This window comes from Girardinichthys multiradiatus, chromosome 15, assembly GCF_021462225.1.
Source record: "Girardinichthys multiradiatus isolate DD_20200921_A chromosome 15, DD_fGirMul_XY1, whole genome shotgun sequence".
NCBI classification, from domain to species: domain Eukaryota; kingdom Metazoa; phylum Chordata; class Actinopteri; order Cyprinodontiformes; family Goodeidae; genus Girardinichthys; species Girardinichthys multiradiatus.
In genome coordinates, this window is record NC_061808.1 from 23,747,561 (window position 1) to 23,773,396 (window position 25,836).

The window sequence follows — 25,836 nt, forward strand, 5'->3', positions numbered from 1 at the left end:
TTTGCAGACACCCAGTAATTCCCAATTCTTTGTATTTAACTTAGAATATAAAATACTGAAGTAAATAAGTTTGGGGTTAATTTTGACACAACAGGCAGGTTTTAAATACGAAGTCCGCAAACCAAGGAACTTTGAGGAAGGAAGGAAGGAGATAGGACAATGGGAAAACGCTAAATGATGCAAGAAAGGAAGGACAAAGAGACATAAATGTAGAAATTAAGAACACAAGGGAGAGGGAGGGGGTAGGACAGACATGTGGAAAGGACGGACACAAAAACGGAAATAAGAAGGTCAGTGAAGAAGGTTTAATACAAGCAAGAAAAGAACAAATGACACAAGGATGGACACAAGGGAAGGAAGGAAGGAAAAGAGACAAGGACAGACAAGAAGGGAAAAAAAGAAGACATGGACGTATATAAGGAATGAATGAAGCAAGGGGAGGAAGAGTAAAAGAAAGTGTAGGGACACAAAAAAATATATAAATTTATTTACATTTGTTTCCATACTTTTCCAGACTGTGTAGGAACCCTGTTATTCAGAAAATACTATAACATCACCAATATATTCTGTGTTTATTAGTGCTACTAATTAAATACATTTTGATAATGAAATGCATGTGGTAATAAAATACACAGAAAACTGATAAATAATTTTTATTCCCTCATTTATAGAGTCTCAGAAACAGGTTCTGTAGGAGAAAAATATGCCTTTAGTTTCTAATAAAACATTTACAACTTTCCGAAACCCTTTACACTCAGACATTCATGGAAAACTAGATGCTGCACTTCAAAATAAGTCTCACATTTTACTGTTAAATCCTGTACATATTGCATCTCTCACATCAGCTGGATTGGCTCTGTCAGCATTGGGTTTTCATGTTATTGTCACAAAGCTGGAAATAAGAAGAAACCGCTTTCTTCATCTTCATTTAACATAATGAGCTGGGACTATAGCACAAACAAGCATTTCAGCAGCATTTAAGATTATTAAACATCAACGATTTATTTTGGAGATCAGAAACCCCCAAAATAATGTCAATAAATCACATCGCCATTCATAGGACCATCAGTATGTGAATACAGGTGGTTTACATTCAACATTTTTGAGGTTTTAGTGCAGCTGGGACTTTCTCCTCTCCATCGGGAGTGTTTCGTACACAAGTGGCAGCAGTGCTTTAACTTTTTGTAAACCGTACAACTTTCGACACGTCCTTTTAGGACGGATATTGTCCATCTATGACAATTAAAAGCCTTGAAGGGAACATACACATAAGTCTGCCTTTTGCAAATAAAATTTGCTCAGTTGGGTTAAATACAAACAATAAATCATATGATGGAAGGCACCCACACACACACACACACACACACACACACACACAAATGAAGCAGTCAGTTGCCATCCTTTAACAATACTTTCAGGTCTCTGTTACAGATGGAGAACCTGCAGCCTGATTAAAGCTCTGACCAAGATAAGGTACAGGTTATATAATATTGTTGCACACAAATACAATGTGATAACAGAACATTCAAACACCATTTTTTACCTTTAAAATACAAATATATTCATATTCAATTACCCATTGAGCGGAAGATTTCTGAAGGTTTCTACTCAGGTCTGAACATTTTCATCACATTTATTGTTTCCGTATTATTGCTTTTATAAGATGTCATTTTCTCACTTTGCAAACCACGTACAAAGCTATTACTGAAGTAACAGAACCATGCTGAAAATAAACATGTTTAGCAGTCTTTTCAGGGCCAAACAAAACATCCATGAGGGACCACGACATAAACTGTGCTTGTTTTGCAGACTCAGAAAACTTTCTACACTTGCTTTCCTTACATGAAAAATTAAATGTATAAACAGAAAATGGACACTGCACATCATCCCGAGCACACCAGGCCCACACGGACACATGGAAAAGATGCAAAACTTTTCAAAGATAAAACTTCAAGAGACCTTAAAACCAGTGCATTATCGGTACCCCTGATAGAGATGTGTGAATAACCTTAAAATAAACTGCCTTTCAAATTTGACCTCTGGGTACAATTAATCGGTGAGAACAAAAATTAACACATAAGCAAAGGTATTTTGCAGCCAAATGATTCCCTTAACATAAAATTAACAATTTCTAAATTGGCCTGGGCGTCTAGGAACCTTTAACTAGTAAATTAGACTTTCTGTTTCCATGGGGTATAAATATGAGATACACAGGGCCATTTCTACAAGAGAGACCGAACAACATGCAACTCAAGCAAGGCTGATGTGTGCCGATCTTCAGGTTAGGAAAAGAGTTGAGTAACAACGTGAACTGTGACAAACAAGACTCAACGAGGTAAGGGAGGCAACCATATCTTTACAGCTCACTGTTAAGAGAACTTTGTATCTGCAAACCTCAACGACAACCACTTATTTTAGGGCTTCTGTCCACAGCTTTACCAGGGAAGCCAATAATTGTGGAGGTAATGATGTGTACAGCTTTTGAAACAAGAGATGAAACCACTAACTGTAACCATACAGAACTAAGAGACAGTACAACAAACATAAAAAAAAACAAAAAACATCTGCAGCATTGATTTATATACAAACACTAAACAGACCTTCATACCAGGCGGTTCTTTTCTACAGTGGATACTACTGTAGATCCAACAGAACCTCAGTGATGATGATACTCCAGCTGTAATGCTGTTTTGGTTAGATAGACAGAAAGATGTTCTCCACGTTAATTTTCTGCTACAGTTTAACCCCTGGACTCTTCAGGGGTTAGAGCTCATGTAAAACTTGAGCAACGGCTTAGCATCCTTGGCAAGAATAAAAACACTCAATAAGCCAGGAAAATGTCTCCAAATATAGAAAAACAAAACAGCAAGATTATTGGTATATAGATACATTGCAAACCATACATTTCAAGATATGGTAAATACCTATGATATAGGACTTTCCAGTGTCTACACTGTACAAACTATCCAGAAACACCATCAGATTTGTGTTTGTTTTATATTTATAAGAATAAAAGTTGACAAAAAAATAAATATATCAAGTGCTCATTTATACAAGATATTCCAAGACTCACAGCTGGGAATGGTTAATCTACAGTAACAGAGTCAGCAAGCATTAATGGGGTTTCATTCGTCTCTGCGTGTGTTTTTTTAAGTGTCAAGGCTGAGGGTTAGACCTCCACAGTTACAGGCTGGAAGGCTGCTGCTTTATCTGCGTATGGTGGCCAGGCTGAGCCGGCTCACAGTCTGATAAGCCTTCCTCCGACCTGCGAGCGTACATCAGGACCAGGGTGACGGTAGCGAAGGTGGTTGCGTTCACAGGGAAGGCCCGTAGGAGCGTGGAGGTGAGGCCTCGCGTGAACACCATGTAACCCTCCTTCCTCACGCTCTGCCGCACACAGTCTGCGATGCTGCTGTACTGGTTGACTCCGCCCACCCCGTCTGCTTGCAGCCGAGATTTGATCACGTCTACGGGATAGGTGGAGAGCCACGAGGCGATGCCGGCCATGCCTCCGGCAAACAGCAGTTTGGGGATCATGTAGCGGTTGTCGGGCTCACACCCCAGGCTGCGTGTCAGCACGTCATAGGCCCAGAAATACACTCCGAAACCAGGCGTTTCGCGGATGAGGGTGGTGAGCATTCCTCTGTTTACACCCCACAAACCCTCGCGTCTGTAGATGCGCACCAAACAGTCCAGGGAGTTCTTGTACAGCTTCTTAGAAGGCTTCTTCTCCCCGGTGCCCTGCATTTGCATGCGAGTTTTAGCCAGTTCCATGGGGCAGCAGATGACACACTGTATGGTGCCTGCCGCAGCACCAGCAAGAAACTGGTGTGTGGGGGTGTCATGTGCAAGCAGACGCATGGTGTTGCCCTGGACACCAAACACTATAGCATTAATGAACGTAAGGCCCATCATGGGAGATCCAATGCCTTTATATAAACCAGACAGCTGCAGGAAACATCAACAGTAGTAGTCAGTAACATCAACAGAAGCTAATCTTGCATTTCATTGTTTTTAATCAAATAACACTGTTTATTTTCCGATTACAGCTAGAATGCCTAGCAAAAACATTCACACCATTTTTTCACATCAACACTATAAACTTACACGCTTTTGATTTGGATTTTATGTAATAGATCAGCACCTACATCAAAATGCTAGGTGTGGCTAGCATCCCCACTATGAAACATAGTAGTCTCAGCATCATGGTGTTGGCAAGTTTTCTTCAGTGGGGAGAGGGAAGATGGTTGGAACTGGGCAGAAGATGGGTGGAGCTAAGTACGAGGCCATACTGGAATAACCCCAGACTTGAGCAGAGGTTCGTGTTTTAGCAGAACCATGTCCACAAACAGACACCCAGAACTGGTTTGGATCAAAGCATAATCATTTGTTTGAATGGCCCAGTCAAAGTTCAGAGTAAAAGCTAATTGAAAATATATGCGAAGACTAAAAAATTGATGTTCATAGATGCTTTCCATCCAATCTGAGTAAACTCAGTTTTTTTTATAAAGGAAAAGTGGAAAAACTGCAGCTGGTACAGTCACTTGCAATATTTGCTTATGTAATTGATGATTCTACAAAAATATTGACTGTGGTAGGCTGAATGCAAATGTATGACACATTTGCACAGTTATATTCGTAAAGGAAATGTGAAAACTGTATTATTTCTTTACTTCACAATTACATATCGTTTTGTGTTGGTCTTTTATATAAAATCTAAATGAAATACATTAAAGTTTGCAATTATACCATGACAACATGTGAAGAGTTGTATGTTCACACTGCTGGTCTTGATGCTCAGTTGAAATTTTTCTTTGCATGGCTGTTGCTGATTAAATGCTACCTCCATCAGACTGACATCACACAGCAGCGCACTGTTTACGGGAGTCATAATGGGCATCGGCTTCTCTTTGTCATTATAAAGTTGTTGAGCAATGGGAGCCGACAATATTATGACCACATCGTCAAAAGACGAAGAAAGGTAAGAAAAAGGAGAGCACAGCTAACAATGGCCTTTTGTGGACAGCGACTGCTTCTTCTGTAGAGAAGTCTGTGCTGAAGCGTAGTCGGAACCAGGACAATGATGTAAATGTTGGATGAAATGCGACATGACCATTCTGACTGCGGACACTTTAAAAACTATTGGATACGTATCCAGTGTAGTACCACATATGAAAGTGGCACAATTTGAATTTTTTTGTTGGTGAAAAGATTGGAATTGGGTCGTTCTTACAGCCATGAAAAATGTCGGATATGGGTCGCATTTGCTTGCTGTGTGAACATAGCCTATGACTGCCCTTATTAATCCATGCACATCGTTTCAAAATAGCAGGTTATCCAGCATGCTGTGTTTCGGTTGATCCAAGCACTAGGCAGCTACCTACAAGCAGCTTTGTACTTTTCTAAACTGTTTTCTTCCATCTAATTACTTCTTGTGGAAAAGATTTGTAATCCTAGCTAGAGATCAACTTTATCAGATGAACTGCAAAGTGTTGATTAGAGACAATGAGACGTTTTTACAGAAAAATTACTTGTTAATCTCATTACCATGATTGCTTCTCAGTATTTTTCTGGACTGAAGCATGGGTATTACGTTTGACAAATAAACTGAATTAAATTGACATACCGACTCCTGTCTTATGATGGACTGGAAACAGTGGAAAGTTCCTCGATACAGGGGCTTATCAACACTCTGGACCTGCAGCCTAACCTGGATGAGAAGATTTTTGTTTATATCATCAAAATAAATATAAATTACAAAAGTAGAATATCTGCATGCAAACCCATAATGCTTTTGGTATTTATACCTATGTTTTTTTATATGTGTAAAATAATTAAATTGATTGGGTTATACATGTTTTTTCTAAAATACACTGAACAGAAATATAAAAAGCATGACTTTTGTTATTGCTCCCATCTTTCATGAGCTGAACCCAAAGATCTAAGAGTTTCTATGTACATAAAATGTCTATTTCTAAAATGTGCAGTTTCAATATATTAGGGGGGTATGGGGGGTGCAAAGACCAGTCAGTATGTGGTGTGACCACTATTTGCCTCATGCAGTGCAGAACATCTCCATCGCATAGAGTTGATCAGGTTGTTGTGGAGTTTTGGTCCACTCTTCTTCAATGGTTGTGTAAAGTTGCTGGATATTGACACCACCTGGAACATGCTGTCGTTTACACCGATCCAGAGCATCCCACACATGCTCAATGGCTGACATGTCTGGTTAGTATGCTGGCCATGCAGAACCTGGGATGCTTTCAGCTTCCAGGAATTGTATACAGATCCTTGCAACATGGGGTGTAATCATGCTGCAATATGAGGTGATGGTTGTGGATGAATGGCACAACAAAGGACCTCAAGACCTTGTCAAGGTATCTCTGTGCATTCAAAATGCCATAAATAAAAACGCACCTGCGTTCGTTGTCCATAACAAATGCCTGCCCATACCATAACCTCACCGCCATCAAGTTGGCCTCGATCCACAACACTGACATCAGCAAACCGCTCACCCACGCAACGCCACACACGCTGTCTGCCATTTGTACTGTACCGTGAAAAACGTAATTCATCCCTGAAGAGAACATCACTGCAAAGTGCCAAACGCCATCGAATGTGAGCGTTTGCACACTCAAGTATGTTACGATGAGAAGGTCAGGTCGAGACCCCGAAGAGGATGGCGAGCATGCAGATGAGCTACCCTGAGATGATTTCTCACAGATTGTGCAGAAATCCTCTAGTTATGCAAACAGATTGTTGCAGCAGCTGTCAAGGTGGCTGGTCTCAGGCGACCTTGGCTGGTGCGCCTTCACATGGTCTAAAAAGCCTTTGGAGACAGCTCATGGTAGAGAAATGAACATTCAGTTCATAGGCAACAGTTCTGATGGACATTCCTGCAGCCAGCATGTCAACTGTACGCTCCCTCACAACTTGTGACATTTGTGGCATTGTGCTGTATGAGAAAACCACACATTTTAAAGTGGCCTTTTGCTGTGGCCAGCCTATGTCACAGCTGTGCAATAATCAAGCTGTCTAATCAGCATCTTGATATGCCACACCTGTGCGGCAAAGGAGCAGTGCTCACCATCACAGATTTGGACAGATTTGTGAACAATCTTCAAAAGAAATAGGCCTTTTGTGTACATCGTCTTAGATCTTTGGGTTCAGCTCATGAAAAATGGAAGTAACAGCAAAAGTTTTTGTTCAGTGTATATGTAAAGAGAAAGAAGAACCCCTGCAAAGAATACGCTGTACTTCTTACCTTCACTGTGTCAAATGGGTGTCCAACCAAAACTCCAGCAGCACCTATGGACAACATATCCATTAATCATTGGTATCATCTTATTCTAAAGCCATTACTTTAAGGAATACATCATCTAAGGTCATCTAAGGTAAAAGCACTCTTTAACATAAAATGTATTTCCACTGTGCACTATTTTGAGTTGATCTGTCACATAATATCCAATTAAACTACTTTGAAGTTTGTAGAGGGACAAAATGTGAATACTTCGGAAAACCATTTTTTATGTATACACAACAAGAAGAGAAGATGTTAGCCATCAACAATGCTGATTTCACTCAGAGTTGCAGTTTTGTGATATTTTTGTCCAGCTACTCATAAACGTCTTACAAGCTCTCTTTGGCTAACCTGTAAAATCTTTAAAAGGCTAAACGTTTACTGTGGTTTAATTTTAGACGATGGTGCCATGTCCTCCAGAAACGGGCAATACTTCACCCAGTGCAAAATCACTGGACTTCAACACCTTATAAACCTTGTTTAGCATGCCTTTGAATGTTATGTAACACATGCCTGTGCATCACATGAGGATAGTGTATCACCAGTGCTTTTTTTCCAGCTTCTATTTTCCAGTATACAAAATGACGGGAAACAAATTCTGATTACTTTACCTTTTAAAAATATCTTTCAGGATAAATGAATCAAACGTTTAATTTTCTTACCAAAAAATCTAATTTCAGGTATAAAAAATGCTACTAAACAGTCTCTACTAATACAGCATGTGTTTTGATGTACTGTACTATTAATGACAAACTACATCAAGCATTAATATGGAAAACATGTACAAGAAGGTTGAATTAGCAGTAGCTGTTTATATGTCAACATGATGCCTTAATCATATATTAAACGCTACAGTGCACAATCTAAACTGGATTATCTACGGTCTCATAAGTGTAATTTTTTTATATCTTATTTTCCAATCCAATAACATGTACAACAAAACTTTGGCAGCCAGAGACTCACTCGTGACTCACACTGTAAATAAACAGAGCAGATTAATCCCACATAATCACCTGTTCTGACACATGACCTGTTTGTAAAGAAAAGCCTTTCAGAGTTGAGTCTCCACAGTAAACCGGGAACAGAACACAAGTGTTTGTATTTGACGCACTGATGAACGGTCATTGACCTCCTCAACTTGGTAAAGATCTGATCTGAGAAATCAAGGTGAAGATGGTGCTTTTCCATAGCCTGAAGAACTCCAAACATCCAAAATATTTTTTTATATATGAGCTTAAAATAGCAAAGCTGTAACAACATCGGCTTCAGATTTGACATCACAGCGTTTCACGTGTGAAAAAAAAAAACCAAACCATGATCTATAGCGTCAGGTACTGTAAATAAAGAAACCACGGGATTGGTCTGGGTGTGGGTGTGGACTGACTGATGCAATATCTGCCCTGTCATTATATTTGAAACATCTGAGCCACCCCTATCATGATGTTTTGGGTTGAACTGATACTTTTTGTTATCATCTAAACAAATGAGGGAAACATGGACGATTAGACTTACTAAGCAGCTCTTGCTTATATAAGCCTTGAATTATGCTTTGATTACACTGCAGGTTCTAGAAGCCCAGTTGGTCAACCGTGTTTCATTACTATGAAAGTTAGGAAGTAATTTATGATATTGCATAACAGAGAGAAGCAATATAAAACAATAAACTTTACTCAACCTTGTAGGTTTACTGTGAACTTAATGAAAATCAGCGGTTTTAACCCTCTTATCCACCAAGAGCTGATAGGATGGATCCCTGCTGCGGTAACTTACCTCCGATGCATCCTGCAACGAAGTCCATCACCGCACTTCAGCTTGTTGAAGACGTTATTGTTTGCTGTTGCTAATGACAGAAGCTCTCAGAGGCCTTTAGATATGATTTACGAGACACTGTCAAATATGCTGTTAAACGAACTGTGATCTCTGGCGGTTTATTCCAGCTAATGATCCAACGTTAGCTGAAGCCGTCAGTTAGCTAGCAGAACCGATTAGCTGGTTCAGGTTTCACTTCAATAACCTACGGACGTAGAAAAGCGACGCTTTCTAAATGTTGTCCTCGATTTGTTCAGATAAAGCCTTCTTGTCAATCTATTCAGCCTCTAATAACCGCGGTGCTGCTGGCAGCCTATGCGAACAGTGTTTCTGTTACCGAGCTTTCGTCACAGGAAGAAGTGACTCCAGAGGGGTCCTGGGGTAAAGTTTCTGTCCAATCAGAGTGAAGAGCAAACGCCGACACCCCGCTCGAGGCGTATTACTCGTCATTTATTGGCTCACACGTCTGAAGTAAGGCATATGACCGCGTGATGTTTTCAATTTGGTTTCAGGAGAATAATACGTTTAATACACGTTATTTTTTTACAAATCCTAGGGTACGCGTGTGAGACATTTATAGAGGATCGGAATAATATTGTTAATGACACGAATAGGTTTGAAAGGGCTTTCTTAGCGGCAGGACAGATGTACCTTGCCTACATTAGGGTGAAATCCGAGCCACAGTCTCGTTGTTTCAGCGAAGCTCCATTGCCGGGTGTTGTATCGCAGCAAGTCCTACTGTGAAGACCTGTTTCCCCACCGGTTCTGCCCTGCTGTCACTCCATTGTGCTTCTACACAGTAGAAACACCTTGTGGTGCATTCAAGTACATACAGTATATTAGATGATCTATTTTTAAATGCCTCTAGTGTACATAAAATGTTTCACTACATCTCAGTCGGTCCATGGCTGTATGGAGATGAGGTCAGGGGGTACGGTAGAGGACTGCTGATAATCACACGCCTGCAACTGCTCTGCTTACCCAGACACAGTTGTTCTTGCTGACAATTTCAACAGATTTTGCGGTCATATTTATTAAGAAAATATATTAGGTTCATAATAAAATTTCAGTCTCAGTCCCCTTTCTTTAAGCTCCTGCATCTGGTTAATTACTATTCAGCGACATAGAGAAGTTTAATTCAAAGTGCCTGAACAATTTTATCCACATTGGTTTTAGATTAGGGCTTTGTTGAAATTTTCTGATTTTATCAGATTTGATCACTTAACAAAACTTTGTATAATTTAAAATGGTCATGGATATTATTTATACAGTAGTACATTAGATTTTGGGACTATTTAAATGTATATAATATTTGTACGAGCTGTCCTGAATGCACCATGGCGTTACATCGTGACCGTAAAACAGTTTGTAGAAGCGCAAACGATGCGGAAACATGTTGTCTGGAGCTTAATGCAACACAACACCGGCTGTCACGTAACAGCAAAACAGTCAAGGTTACCGAACCAGAGTTTCAGTTCACGAATGGCTTGATCACTCGCTGCATTACAAGATGCACATCGTGGATTTCTTATCTGGATCGGTTGCAGGTAAAGGATAAAGGATATCACCATTTTGGTTGTTAGCATCTGACTGATATAGTTGGTAAATAGCTAGCCGATGCAGACTTGGTGTGACAACTACGTAACGACATATGCAAAGATCAGAATAATCGTGATTCAACGCCTCTTTTTATTTACCTACTTTTTAATTTAAACCGGTTTTAAAACTACCACAGGCATTGCTACCTAAAGGAAAACATAAAAGCCATATACCAGATCTGCCAACTTTTCATACTGCTTGTCATAAAGTTATTTCGTATAACAACTTCATACAAAATGACAAAAAAATAAAAAATCTTTTATACATCATTAGTGAATATTCCCTTGCATGGTCATCCGTATGATTGTGAAGTTTAGCACAGTAACTAAACAAATAAAAACAAGACCTTGCTCATGAATGATGCCAACCAACAGGGGCATGTGGAGTCGCTGTGGGCTTCCCTCTGGACACCGTGAAGGTACAGTAAGGCTTAGCCACAGACTGTGATGGCAGATGCCTGACTCATTGATTACAGGTGTTACCTTTTCATATTATTCTTACCTTTTTAGGTCAGAATCCAAACTCAGAAGCAGTTCACTGGAGTGTATCAGTGTGCAGTGGAGACATTATCAAAAGAAGGGGTAAGTACAAATGTTGGACACCGGATATTTAGCACATTTAAACGCAAGTTTATGGGTTTAGTTAAAATCTAGTTAGAGCAGATGATGACATAGATTTGAAGGCTCTCTGTAGGCCGTTTTGAAATTATCACTTTGAGTAAAAATACCACAGTTTTACTGTATGGCTGTATTTACACAAAACATCTTTAAATTAATATGTTCAACATTATATTTTTTAATAAAGTGTATGTAAGAATCTTACCCTGATTGTTTAAAAGTTTAAAGTAATCTTTGAATTTGACAAAAATATGTCTTCTGACTTGAAGTGAACATGAAGTTTTGCAGTGAACCAGTCAGGGTCTTGATTTGAATCTAAAGGAAAATATTTCTCTGGAACCCCATTTATGCAAAAATGCATACATTTTCTGAAAAAACCAACAATGAAATAAAAGATTTTTGTCTGTCTTTCCTGACCTTTGTTTGATCAGGTGCATGGCTTCTTCAAAGGCATGTCTTTACCCCTGACCACAGTCTCTCTGACTTCCTCGGTGGTGTTTGGCACTTACAGAAACTGTCTGCAGTGTATGAAGCAGGCAAGGGGAGCCGACTGGAGCCCAAACACAAAACTGGAAGTCTTCTTAGCTGGGATGGCTGGAGGTGTAGCTCAGGTAAAAGAAACAAGTTCACAAACTACCTCTTATGCCTTATTCATCTACTTAATTTCACTAGTAAAATGATCCTCAGATAAGTGGAATACATTTTGCTTCATGTGCCTCTGAACCTTTCCGTTTCCCACAGACGTCTGTGATGTCTCCAGGTGACATAGTGAAAGTTCGTCTGCAGTGTCAGACAGAGTCCATGCGAGAAGGAGCCCGCACGCTCCGACCAAAGTACCACGGAGCGGTTCACTGTCTGCTGAGCATTGTAAAAGATGAGGGGTTTAGAGGGCTCTACAGAGGAGCTCTGCCACTCATGCTGAGAGACGGCCCATCATATGCCACCTACTTTTTGACTTATGCAACCGTCTCGGAATGGATGTCAGGCGGCAGCAATAAGAAATTACGTGAGTGAAAGCAGCTTCTTCCATCCAGTTTTTGTGGTAATTTGAAGTCCCAGAATCAAATCGACATGTAATAACATAAAATATAAAACATGCCATGGTGACATCTTGTTTCCCTCAGACTGGAGTGGTGTGCTGCTGGCTGGTGGAGTAGCAGGAATGGCAGGATGGACTGTCGCAACACCCATGGATGTGATAAAAGCCCGTCTGCAGATGGACGGCGCGCAAGGGCCAAAGCAGTACAAGGGCTTTTTCCACTGCATCGTGGAGACGGTGAGAGTGGAGGGAGCTGCAGTTTTCTTCAGGAGCTTGGGAATCAACTGTCTGCGTGCATTCCCAGTCAACATGGTTGTGTTTCTCACATATGAGGTCCTCAGTGGTTTTCTTCGAACTGGACCGGAAAGTGTTGACTCGCCTAATATAGATTGGGAATAGGAAAGACTTCATATGTCCCAGTGCTGCATATGCAGGATTCCAGGAGCGATTGTTTCCACAGTGATCACTGAGGCTGTTACACGTTATACTTTCCAAAAACTTTGTCAGGTAATATGTAGCCGGGAAACTGCATCAGTCATTAGAACAGCTGGTAGCAGATTGTACGTATCTCCATTTGACCACTAGATGGCATCCCTGACTTAATTGTTACAACATACTCTTCATAATCTGCTATAATTTGAGACTTTTTTTACTTCCTGCAGAACCATTATGGGTCCTGAATCGGCTGCTGTATGCACACTTTGGAGAGCACGGGTTGTCCGTCCCTATGGAAATAACATACTTTACTTCCACTGCTTTTAGCATACAAACAATTACAAGTGACTCAAACATATTGCAATACAGTCAAAACCAGCTGTAATAGATCAAACTAGTGCAAATAATCATATCCTGCATTTGACAGATGCTCTGGCTTTTTTAAGCCTTACAAGGAAATATGTTTAATTATTGGATTTAAATTAACTCGGTTAAACTGATATTTTTCACTGCTGGAGCAACACAATGGATTACAGAGGGAACCAGGGTTCTTTAAATGCTGGAAATAAGTAATTGCATTGTGTTATTTATTTTTATAACAACAGTCAATATGTACAATAAAGCTTGACAATACTTTGTGGACCTCCTTATTAATGCATTATGGTTCATTCATTTATCTTCTATACCACTTATTCTATAGTGGGGAGCTGGTGCCTCCAGCAGTCTATGGGCGATAGGCAGGGTACACCCTGGACAGCTCGCCAATCCATCTCAGGGCAACACAGTGACATACAGGTCCTTCTCAAAATATTAGCATATTGTGATAAAGTTCATTATTTTCCATAATGTCATGATGAAAATTTAACATTCATATATTTTAGATTCATTGCACACTAACTGAAATATTTCAGGTCTTTTATTGTCTTAATACGGATGATTGTGGCATACAGCTCATGAAAACCCAAAATTCCTATCTCACAAAATTAGCATATTTCATCCGACCAATAAAAGAAAAGTGTTTTTAATACGAAAAACGTCAACCTTCAAATAATCATGTACAGTTATGCACTCAATACTTGGTCGGGAATCCTTTGGCAGAAATGACTGCTTCAATGCGGCGTGGCATGGAGGCAATCAGCCTGTGGCACTGCTGAGGTCTTATGGAGGCCCAGGATGCTTCGATAGCGACCTTTAGCTCATCCAGAGTGTTGGGTCTTGAGTCTCTCAATGTTCTCTTCACAATATCCCACAGATTCTCTATGGGGTTCAGGTCAGGAGAGTTGGCAGGCCAATTGAGCACAGTGATACCATGGTCAGTAAACCATTTACCAGTGGTTTTGGCACTGTGAGCAGGTGCCAGGTCGTGCTGAAAAATAAAATCTTCATCTCCATAAAGCTTTTCAGCAGATGGAAGCATGAAGTACTCCAAAATCTCCTGATAGCTAGCTGCATTGACCCTGCCCTTGATAAAACACGGTGGACCAACACCAGCAGCTGACACGGCACCCCAGACCATCACTGACTGTGGGTACTTGACACTGGACTTCTGGCATTTTGGCATTTCCTTCTCCCCAGTCTTCCTCCAGACTCTGGCACCTTGATTTCCGAATGACATGCAGAATTTGCTTTCATCCGAAAAAAGTACTTTGGACCACTGAGCAACAGTCCAGTGCTGCTTCTCTGTAGCCCAGGTCAGGTGCTACTGCCGCTGTTTCTGGTTCAAAAGTGGCTTGACCTGGGGAATGCAGCACCTGTAGCCCATTTCCTGCACACACCTGTGCACGGTGGCTCTGGATGTTTCTACTCCAGACTCAGTCCACTGCTTCCGCAGGTCCCCCAAGGTCTGGAATCGGCCCTTCTCCACAATCTTCCTCAGGGTCCGGTCACCTCTTCTCATTGTGCGGCGTTTTCTGCCACACTTTTTCCTTCCCACAGACTTCCCACTGAGGTACCTTGATACAGCACTCTGGGAACAGCCTATTCGTTCAGAAATTTCTTTCTGTGTCTTACCCTCTTGCTTGAGGGTGTCAATAGTGGCCTTCTGGACAGCAGTCAGGTTGACAGTCTTACCCATGATTGGGGTTTTGAGTGATGAACCAGGCTGGGAGTTTTAAAGGCCTCAGGAATCTTTTGCAGGTGTTTAGAGTTAACTCGTTGATTCAGATGATTAGGTTCATAGCTCGTTTAGAGACCCTTTTAATGATATGCTAATTTTGTGAGATAGGAATTTTGGGTTTTCATGAGCTGTATGCCAAAATCATCCATATTAAGACAATAAAATACCTGAAATATTTCAGTTCGTGTGCAATGAATCTAAAATATATGAATGTTAAATTTTCATCATGACATTATGGAAAATAATGAACTTTATCACAATATGCTAATATTTTGAGAAGGACCTGTACAAGGCAAACAATCATGCACACACTCATTTACACCTAAGGGCAATTTAGAGACCTAACAGTCATGTTTTTGGACTGGGAGGAAGCCAGAGTACCCGGTGAGAAACTGCAAACTCCATGCAGAAAGACCCCTGGCCGGGAGTCAAACCAGGACCTCCTTGCTGCAAGGCAACAGTGCCACCAACTGCGCCACTGCAGCCCTACTGCATTATGGTTTTACACTTTATGATGTCAACAAGCAGAGGCTGAAATATTTAGCTAGCAAACATCCAGTTTGGGATTGAAGATTCTGCAGAAATGAATATCAAATATCAGAAGATAAAAGGAGCAGCAGCTGAGCCATGCCAACACATTAATAACCATGGTGGAAAGAACATTTCCAGACTCTGTTCTTTCTTAATATTTTACAGCATAATTAATAGCTTTCCGGAGGATTTTCGCTTATCGCATATCAAACTAGGGATCTCAATCCCTTATGTTGTCTCATGTCTTTTTTTTCAGGAAAACATTTTAAGATGCCACTTACACTAACTGGCCACTTTACTAGGTATGCCTAGCTACTACAAGGTTAGACCCTTTTTTGCCTTCTGAACTGCCTTAATTGCTCATAGTATAGATTAGGGCTGCACAATATATTGCTACTATATTGCTATAGCAATATCAGCGCGTGCAATATTTTTATCGAAAAACATAAGTTGGAGCAATGTAATGTTTAGTCATTTGGATAGAATCTCATGACAGCGGATGAAGACACCAGAAACAGATGACATCGCCCAAAATGCTAAAAAGAGATGAGAAATGGAGGAAGGAAGAAAATAGGCATAGACCGCACCCGGTATCATCATTGCAATATTTATCAGGATTTTCCAGTATAGGGCAGCCCTAGCTTAGATTCACTAAGGTGTCAGGAACATTCTTCAATGATCTTGGTCCATATTGGCATGACAGCATCACACAGTTGCTGCAGATTTGTCTGCAGTACATCCATTATGTGAATGTGATTATCCCAAAGGTGGATTGAGCTTGGTGGCTCTGAAAGCAATTGGAGTACATTGAACTCATTGTCAATGTTCAACAAACCAGCTTGTGATGATTTGAGCTTTATGACATGGTGCATGGTTCAGGCAGTCATCAGTAGATGGGTACACTGTGTTCATAAAGAAATAGATATAATCAGCAACAGTTCTCAGGTATGGTGTTTAAATAAGGCCCATTTGGGACTAAGAGGCCTAAAACACCATCACCACTGGCCTGAACTGTTGAGACAAGGCATGATAGATCAATGTTTTCATGTTGTTTAGGCCAAATTCTTACCCAGTCTGAATATTGCAGCTGAGAAAGAGAATCGCTGTCCCAAGCAATGTTTTTATCTCCTGTTAGGGCCGACAGGGGTGATTTGCTGCTGTAGCCCATCTGCTTCATTGTACCACTTGAATTCAGAGATGGTATTCCACATACTCTAGTTTTAATGCAAGGTTGTTTGAGCTATAGTTGCTTTTCTCTCATCTTAAACCAGTCTGCCTAATAAATAAACTCTTGTTTTTTTGTGTATTTCCATCTCAAGGACTTCCGTCTTCAGGTCTTGTTGGGTGTGTCTCTACCAGCTTTCTATAACTAGCTCAGTCAAATTGGGCACCATTGGTCTGTGAACATGAAGCCTTGCCACAAATTTTCAGTTTGATTTCGGTCTGGACTTTGACAGGGCCATTCTAACCCATGCATATGCTTTGATCTAAATTCAATTCAATTCAAAGATACTTTATTGATCCCCGAGGGGAAATTAGAATTCAAGTACAACCCATCCAAACATACATCATGACACAAGACAAGGGGGGGGGACGGGTCACCGAGGCTTTGCTGCCCACTCACAGGCGCTGCCCTCGCTAGATGAGAAAAGAGGCCACATTAGGTAAGTAGAGGAAAAAAATCATATTTCACACTTTATCCTTAGCAGGATACAGTTTGAGATTGCAAAAAACCTCAGCACAAAGAAGCAACAAGTTTACAAAACAACATCATGCTGGGAACGGTGAAGGTGGTGTGAGGGGGTGCATATGTTTATCTTGAGCATGTGTTTGTGTGCAAGTGAGTGTGTGCAAGTAAGTCCATGAAGCACTGTCCCAGAGGCCATTGGAACGGTATGTTGGAATGTACATCAATCAGCCAAGTTCTGAGCAGGTCCACAGATGTCCTCAGGGAAGGGAGGGGGCAGAGGGAGCAGAGCGTCATGTCTACATAACTTCCAGGAGAGGTTGATGATAGCCAGCCATCAAGGCCGTGCAGGGGAGCCAGATTCAGAAAAACAATAATTATTTGGGTTAGGCTGACTCTTAATTTTCCGTCAGCCTTGAGAGTCTCGCTGGTGCTTCTCAAAGGCGAATCCAAACAGCCAAATTCCTGGTCTTTCGCCAGATCTGAGCGAACAACTTTCTCCAAGATTTATCCCATTTCACCCCTGAGTCCAGGAACCATCTCATTGCAGCTCTGGTTGTATGTTTAGGGCCATTGTCCTGATGTGAGGTGAACCTCCACTTTAGTCAACAGTCTTTGGCAGCATCTAACAGGGTTTCTCCCAGGATCGCCCTTTATTTAGTTCTATCCATCCTACCATCAACTCTAACCAGCCTTCCTGTCCCTGTTAAAGATAAGCTTCCCCACAGCAAGATGCTGCCACCACCAAAGTGTGTGCAGGGTCTTGGCTTGTGGCAAATTCCATATGACCTTTCTTTCAAAAACTCAATATTCTTCCATAGAGGGCAGATTTGTTGAGTGCGCAGCTAATAGTTTTCCTTTCAATAGTTTCTCCAAACTGAGCTGTGGATCTCTGCAGCTCCCCCAGAGTTACCATTGGCCTACTAGCTGCTTATATGATTAATGCTCTCCTTGCCTGGCTTGTCAGTTTAGGTGGACCACGAAGTTTTGGTAGGTTTGACTCTGTGCCAGTCTTTCCATTTACGGATGATGGATTGAATAGTTTTCTGTGAGGTGTACAGACCTTGGAATATTGTTTTGTAACCTAACCCTACTTGAAACTTCTCAATAACGTTATCCCTGACCTGTGTGCTGTGTTCCTTCATCTCAATTATGTTATTTGTTCACTGATGTAAAGAATAAACTCTTAAAGCCTTTACAGAACATATGTGTTTATATTAAAATTGGGCACTAATTTGTGTTGGTCTATCAAAGAAAATCCTAATAAAATACATAGTCTGGTTTTTACGTGACAAAATGTGGGAAACGTTTAAGGGATGTGAATACTTTTGAAAGGCACTTTAAATAAGTAAAAGGCTGCAAAGATATGACCTTATCTGTAGTTAGAGCAGTAAAAAAAGATTTGAAATGACTGAACAAACAAGGCTGGATACAGACCCATGTTTATTTTGCACAGCAAGGATGATGAAATTATGAGATTATGCTGCTGCAATAAGAGGTGAATTTACTTTAAGGCTCCAAACATCCTTACCAGAGGTATGAATACATGTGGAGGAAGTTCTCTTAGGATTTCCATCCTGAAAATCCTCAGATCAGTTCTAACCTTTTTAAACCCATTTGTCATCTTTTCAAATATCAACCAAACTGAGAAAGAGAGAAAAACAACCCTGTTATTTTCTGAAATAATTAACTCAATCAGACTGCAACACAAGCAACATCAAGGAGAATCCTGAAAACATTTTTAAGAGCTGATTAATGAAACCACCATCACGCTGAGCGGCCCACAAACATTATTACTGCGAAAAACCTCCATCTGTCTTTCTTTCTCTTACCCGTGAGAACTGACTTCTGCTGAAATATGTGTTAAAGTAAGGATTTCATCTGTTTTACATCTGTAATTTGGTCATGATTTATAACTTCATGGGAGCACTAAAGATCTATTGTAAAGAAGTCAACTGTAATGATTTAATTGAACAACAGATTTACTAAGTGGACGAGGTAGGGTCATGTTGGGAAACAACCAAGGAGTTCCAGCTCTGAGACTATCTTTTGAATAAATGCTGTAAACAACAACTAACGTGATGTCTCATATGGTCTGATAGGCAAATTCCTTTGTACACACGTAAAACTCATTAGCTTGGCTGTAAACACAACTTCAAGACATGGCTCACAACTAAGGAAGATAACACTTGCTATCAGTTATTCAGAAGTGACCTAACAGTAATTACGGGAGGTCATGTGTAGTTCACAAGCTTTCATATGCAAGCGTTAACAGTTTGGCAATACATAAAGCGGAGCAGGGTCAACTGAGCTCTGAGCGTTTATTGCAGTTCCAAGCCAGCGCTGGGATCCATAAACCACAATCCTTCACAATAGGAGACTTCCTGAGATTCTAGGAACAGCACTGCATACTGTGAAATGAGAAAACCCTTCAATGTTGTCTTTGTTAGTTGTTTTTAATTAAACCCTCTGTGTCTTTTCTCAGGATCCAAAACAGACCACAATTATACAAGCATCTAGAGATCTCATTTAATAAAGCTGCAGGGTCTCTGCTTGTGAAATGACCAGATCTGAGTGACACCTCGTCGCAGTTGTTTTTAATAGATTTCTCGCTGCCTTTGCTCACAGAGAATCTGGGAATAAACAACAGTGATTTAAGATGGGAGACTCTCATGTGTTTAGTTTGCATGGCAGTAATCAGAAAGATTTCATGCACCCAGAATATTACATTTTAAATAAACTTGATTTATTTTTAGGAATGCAAAATGAAATTAGAAATAACACTGTGGTTGGGCCCCTCCTTGAACCGTCACCTTAACGTGGTGGAGGGGTTTGAGTGCTCAAATGATCCTAGAGGCTATGTTGTCTGGGGCCTAAATGCCCCTGGTAGGGTCTCCCATGGCAAACAGGTTCTAGGTGATGGGTCAGACAAAGAATGGTTCAAGAACCCCTCATGAAGAACACAATATCGAGGCACGTGACGTCGCCCGGTACGGCGGAGCCGGGGTCCCACCCTGGAGCCAGGCCTGGGGTCGGGACTCGTCGGAGAGCGCCTGGTGGCCGGGTTGCTCCTCGCGGGACCCGGCCGGGCCAAGCCCGAACGTGAGACGCGAGGCCATCCTCCAGTGGGCCCACCACCTGCAGGGGGAACCGTGAGGGACCGGTGCAAAGAGGATTGGGTGGCGGACGAAGGTGGAGACCTCAACGGCCCGATCCCCGGATGCTTAGGCTGGCTCTAGGGACGTGGAATGTCACCTCGCTGGGGGGGAAGGAGTCTGAGCTTGTGCGGGAGGTCGAGAGATATCGACTAGAAATAGTCGGGCTCGCCTCCACGCATAGCGTGGGCTCTGGAACCCATCTCCTTGAGAGGGGTTGGACTCTCTTCTACTCTGGAGTGGCCCACGGGGAGAGGCGGCGGGCTGGTGTGGGTTTGCTTGTTGCCCCCCAGCTCAGCCGTCTCGTGTTGGGGTTTACCCCAGTGGATGAGAGGGTTGTATCCCTGCGCCTTCGGGTTGGGGAGAGGTCTCTGACTATCATTTCAGCCTACGGGCCGAGTGGTAGTGCAGAGTACCCTGCCTTCTTGGCGTCCCTGTCGGGGGTGCTGGATAGTGCCCCTCCCGGGGACTCCATTATTCTGCTGGGGGACTTCAACGCCCACGTGGGGAACGACAGTGACACCTGGAGAGGCGTGATAGGGAGGAATGGCCTCCCCGATCTAAATCCGAGTGGTGTTTTGTTATTGGACTTCTGCGCTAGTCACGGATTGTCCATAACGAACACCATGTTCAAACATAAGGGTGTCCATCAGTGCACTTGGCACCAGGACACCCTAGGCAGGAGGTCGATGATCGACTTTGTTGTCGTATCATCAGACCTTCGGCCGCATGTTTTGGACACTCGGGTGAAGAGAGGGGCTGAGCTGTCCACTGATCATCACCTGGTGGTGAGTTGGATCCGCTGGAGGAGGAGAAAGCCGGACAGACTCGGCAGGCCCAAGCGCATAGTGAGGGTCTGCTGGGAACGCCTGGCGGAGCCCTCGACCAGGGATGTATTCAACTCCCACCTCCGGGAGAGCTTCGACCAGATCCCGGGGGATGTTGGAGACATAGACTCAGAGTGGACCATGTTCTCTGCATCTATTGTCGATGCTGCTGCCCATAGCTGCGGCCGTAAGGTCTGCGGTGCCTGTCGTGGCGGCAATCCCAGAACCCGGTGGTGGACACCGGCAGTAAGGGATGCTGTTAAGCTGAAGAAGGAGTCCTATCGGCTGTGGTTGGCTTGTGGGACTACTGAGGCGGCTGACGGGTACCGTGAGGCCAAGCGTGCTGCGGCCCGGGCTGTGGCAGAGGCAAAAACTCGGGCCTGGGAAGAGTTCGGTGAGGCCATGGAGAAGGACTACCGGTTGGCCTCGAAGCGATTCTGGCAAACCGTCCGACGCCTCAGGAGGGGGAAGCAGTGCTCTGCCAACACTGTTTATAGTGGGGGCGGGAGACTGCTGACCTCGACTGAGGACATTATCGGGCGGTGGAAGGAGTACTTCGAGGATCTCCTCAATCCTGCCATCACGCATTCCGTGGTGGAAACAGAGGCTGGGGACTCGGGGTTGGACTCTTTCATCACCCAGGCTGAAGTCACCGAGGTGGTTAAAAAGCTCCGCGGTGGCAAGGCTTCGGGGGTGGATGAGATCCGCCCTGAGTACCTCAAGTCTCTGGATGTTGTAGGGCTGTCATGGTTGACACGCCTCTTCAACATTGCGTGGCGGTCAGGGACATTGCCTCTGGACTGGCAGACTGGGGTGGTGGTCCCCCTTTATAAGAAGGGGGACCGGAGGGTGTGTTCCAACTACAGGGGGATCACACTCCTCAGCCTCCCTGGTAAGGCCTACGCCAGGGTATCGGAGAGGAGAGTCCGACCGATAGTCGAACCTCGGCTTCAGGAGGAACAGTGTGGTTTTCGTCCCAGCCGTGGAACACTGGACCAGCTCTATACCCTCTACAGGGTGCTCGAGGGTTCATGGGAGTTTGCCCAACCGGTTCACATGTGTTTTGTGGACCTGGAGAAGGCATTCGACTGTGTCCCTCGTGATGCCCTGTGGGGGGTGCTCCAGGAGTATGGAATCGGGGGCCCTTTATTAGGGGCCATCCGGTCCCTGTACGAGCGGAGCAGGAGTTTGGTCCGCATTGCCGGCACTAAGTCGGACCTGTTCCCAGTGCATGTTGGACTCCGGCAGGGCTGCCCTTTGTCGCCGGTCCTGTTCATAACTTTTATGGACAGGATTTCTAGACGCAGCCAAGGGCCGGAGGGGGTCTGGTTTGGGGACCAGTGGATTTCGTCTCTTCTTTTTGCGGATGACGTGGTCCTGCTGGCCCCCTCTAGCCAAGACCTACAGCATGCGCTGTGGCGGTTCACAGCCGAGTGTGAAGCGGCTGGGATGAGGATCAGCTCCTCCAAGTCCGAGGCCATGGTACTCGACCGGAAAAGGGTGGCTTGTCCTCTTCAGGTTGGAGGGGAGTTCCTGCCTCAAGTGGAGGAGTTTAAGTATCTCGGGGTCTTGTTCACGAGTGAGGGAAGAATGGAGCGGGAGATCGACAGACGGATCGGTGCAGCTGCCACAGTAATGGGGGCGCTGTGCCGGTCCATTGTGGTGAAGAGAGAGCTGAGCCGAAAAGCAAAGCTCTCAATTTACTGGTCGGTCTACGTTCCTACCCTCACCTATGGCCATGAACTTTGACCGAAAGAACGAGATCACGGATACAAGCGGCTGAAATGAGCTTCCTCCGTAGGGTGGCCGGGCACTCCTTTAGAGATAGGGTGAGGAGCTCGGCCATCCGGGAGGGGCTCGGAGTAGAGCCGCTGCTCCTCCACATCGAGAGGAGCCAGTTGAGGTGGCTCGGGCATCTATACCGGATGCCTCCTGGACGCCTTCCTCGGGAGGTGTTCCAGGCACGTCCCACCGGGAGGAGGCCCAGGGGACGGCCCAGGACACGCTGGAGGGACTATGTCTCTCGGCTGGCCTGGGAACGCCTTGGGCTCCCCCTGGAGGAACTGGAGGAGGTGTCTGGAGAGAGGGACGTCTGGGCGTCTCTGCTGAGTCTGCTGCCCCCGCGACCCGGTCCTGGATAAGCGGAAGACGACGAACGAACGAACTGTGGTTGGGGAAAAAAGAGAAACATTATACAGGTCCTTCTCAAAATATTAGCATATTGTGATAAAGTTCATTATTTTCCATAATGTCATGATGAAAATTTAACATTCGTATATTTTAGATTCATTGCACACTAACTGAAATATTTCAGGTCTTTTAATGTCTTAATACGGATGATTTTGGCATACAGCTCATGAAAACCCAAAATTCCTATCTCACAAAATTAGCATATCATTAAAAGGGTCTCTAAACGAGCTATGAACCTAATCATCTGAATCAACGAGTTAACTCTAAACACCTGCAAAAGATTCCTGAGGCCTTTAAATCTCCCAGCCTGGTTCATCACTCAAAACCCCAATCATGGGTAAGACTGCCGACCTGACTGCTGTCCAGAAGGCCACTATTGACACCCTCAAGCAAGAGGGTAAGACACAGAAAGAAATGTCTGAACTTATAGGCTGTTCCCAGAGTGCTGTATCAAGGCACCTCAGTGGGAAGTCTGTGGGAAGGAAAAAGTGTGGCAGAAAACGCTGCACAACGAGAAGAGGTGACCGGACCCTGAGGAAGATTGTGGAGAAGGGCCGATTCCAGACCTTGGGGGACCTGCGGAAGCAGTGGACTGAGTCTGGAGTAGAAACATCCAGAGCCACCGTGCACAGGCGTGTGCAGGAAATGGGCTACAGGTGCCGCATTCCCCAGGTCAAGCCACTTTTGAACCAGAAATAGCGGTAGAAGCGCCTGACCTGGGATACAGAGAAGCAGCACTGGACTGTTGCTCAGTGGTCCAAAGTACTTTTTTCGGATGAAAGCAAATTCTGCATGTCATTCGGAAATCAAGGTGCCAGAGTCTGGAGGAAGACTGGGGAGAAGGAAATGCCAAAATGCCAGAAGTCCAGTGTCAAGTACCCACAGTCAGTGATGGTCTGGGGTGCCGTGTCAGCTGCTGGTGTTGGTCCACTGTGTTTTATCAAGGGCAGGGTCAATGCAGCTAGCTATCAGGAGATTTTGGAGCACTTCATGCTTCCATCTGCTGAAAAGCTTTATGGAGATGAAGATTTCATTTTTCAGCACGACCTGGCACCTGCTCACAGTGCCAAAACCACTGGTAAATGGTTTACTGACCATGGTATCACTGTGCTCAATTGGCCTGCCAACTCTCCTGACCTGAACCCCATAGAGAATCTGTGGGATATTGTGAAGAGAACGTTGAGAGACTCAAGACCCAACACTCTGGATGAGCTAAAGGCCGCTATCGAAGTATCCTGGGCCTCCATAAGACCTCAGCAGTGCCACAGGCTGATTGCCTCCATGCCACGCCGCATTGAAGCAGTCATTTCTGCCAAAGGATTCCTGACCAAGTATTGAGTGCATAACTGTACATGATTATTTGAAGGTTGACGTTTTTTGTATTAAAAACACTTTTCTTTTATTGGTCGGATGAAATGTGCTAATTTTGTGAGATAGGAATTTTGGGTTTTCATGAGCTGTATGCCAAAATCATCCGTATTAAGACAATAAAAGACCTGAAATATTTCAGTTAGTGTGCAATGAATTTAAAATATATGAATGTTAAATTTTCATCATGACATTATGGAAAATAATGAACTTTATCACAATATGCTAATATTTTGAGAAGGACCTGTAATCAACATAATGAAGACAGTTTTTTTTATCAGGGTTTCTGGTCTCTCTTTGGGGTGTAAAGAGGTACAGAATCAAACTGTAATTCTTAGGGGAACAGGTTTTGGTGAAGGAAACAAGAAAGGATTCAAAGGAGGAAAACAGTTGTGTCTAACATGTAATGTTCTAAGAGATAAAATGCATGAACTACATTTCTGAGTGTTACACATCAGGTTTCAGAATCAAAAGTTAAATATCATAAATATTGTGGGATGTTTTTCTAAAGGTTGCCGAATTTCTAAATCATAAAAATAAGGTCAATCTGGCCAGATCTAAGGTCACGGTGAAGCATTTTAAAAACTTTGGTGGAAGTAACTGCACGAGTGTAAAAGGTCAGATCTGAGGTGTTTGCATTCACTACATTTGGTATGTTTTGTTGAGAGATCTTAAATGCTTCACTTTTTATTAATGAAAGCAGCTTTGTCAGTCATTCTTGCTGTATTTGATAAAATATTTTGGTGAATAGTACATTTTACTCTGTATATAGTACTGTTCTTGTTACTTTTACTTTTCAATTTCAATTTCAATTCAATTCAATTCAATTCAAAAATATTTTATTAATCCCAAAGGGAAATTAACTGGAAATTTATTAATTTGAACTGCATCCTTCCTCTGTGGTGTTAAACTTTGTCTAAAAGAATACTCATGTTAATTCCAGATGACCATTTCTGCTCATTGACTCATTTTCAATTTTATACCAGTTTTCACTGTTTACGTTTTCAAAACAACCATAAAACATATATTTTTAGGTTAAGGAAAACATTTTATAATACTTATGCCAAGAACTTGTAAGAGTAAAAAATAATTTTAAATATTACTCTTACCTAACAAAATATATTTTGGACATAAAAAAAGTCACAAATACAACCTAAAAGCAA

General features: G+C 42.8%; 2 protein-coding genes across 3 annotated transcripts; one reads left to right on the forward strand and one right to left on the reverse strand.

The window, feature by feature from the left end:
- Positions 1 to 637: 637 nt before the first annotated feature.
- LOC124882163 (mitochondrial basic amino acids transporter-like) lies at positions 638 to 9,609 on the reverse strand. Its single transcript, XM_047388377.1, has 4 exons — positions 9,071 to 9,609; positions 7,265 to 7,308; positions 5,627 to 5,710; positions 638 to 3,948 (listed from the first exon to the last, which is right to left on the reverse strand). The coding sequence occupies exons 1-4, from the start codon at positions 9,096 to 9,098 to the stop codon at positions 3,184 to 3,186; spliced, it is 921 nt and encodes a 306-aa protein (XP_047244333.1). The 5' UTR covers positions 9,099 to 9,609; the 3' UTR covers positions 638 to 3,183.
- On the forward strand, positions 7,257 to 13,432 carry slc25a47a (solute carrier family 25 member 47a). Of its 2 annotated transcripts, none has more exons than XM_047388380.1 (6): positions 7,257 to 7,394; positions 11,083 to 11,126; positions 11,218 to 11,289; positions 11,757 to 11,936; positions 12,067 to 12,331; positions 12,450 to 13,432. In XM_047388380.1, exons 4-6 carry the CDS (start codon positions 11,778 to 11,780, stop codon positions 12,761 to 12,763), a joined length of 738 nt encoding a protein of 245 aa, XP_047244336.1. In that variant the 5' UTR covers positions 7,257 to 7,394; positions 11,083 to 11,126; positions 11,218 to 11,289; positions 11,757 to 11,777; the 3' UTR covers positions 12,764 to 13,432. The 2 variants fall into 2 exon arrangements, with proteins under 2 accessions (XP_047244336.1, XP_047244335.1); XM_047388379.1 differs by lacking the exon at positions 7,257 to 7,394 and adding an exon at positions 10,464 to 10,656.
- Positions 13,433 to 25,836: the final 12,404 nt, after the last annotated feature.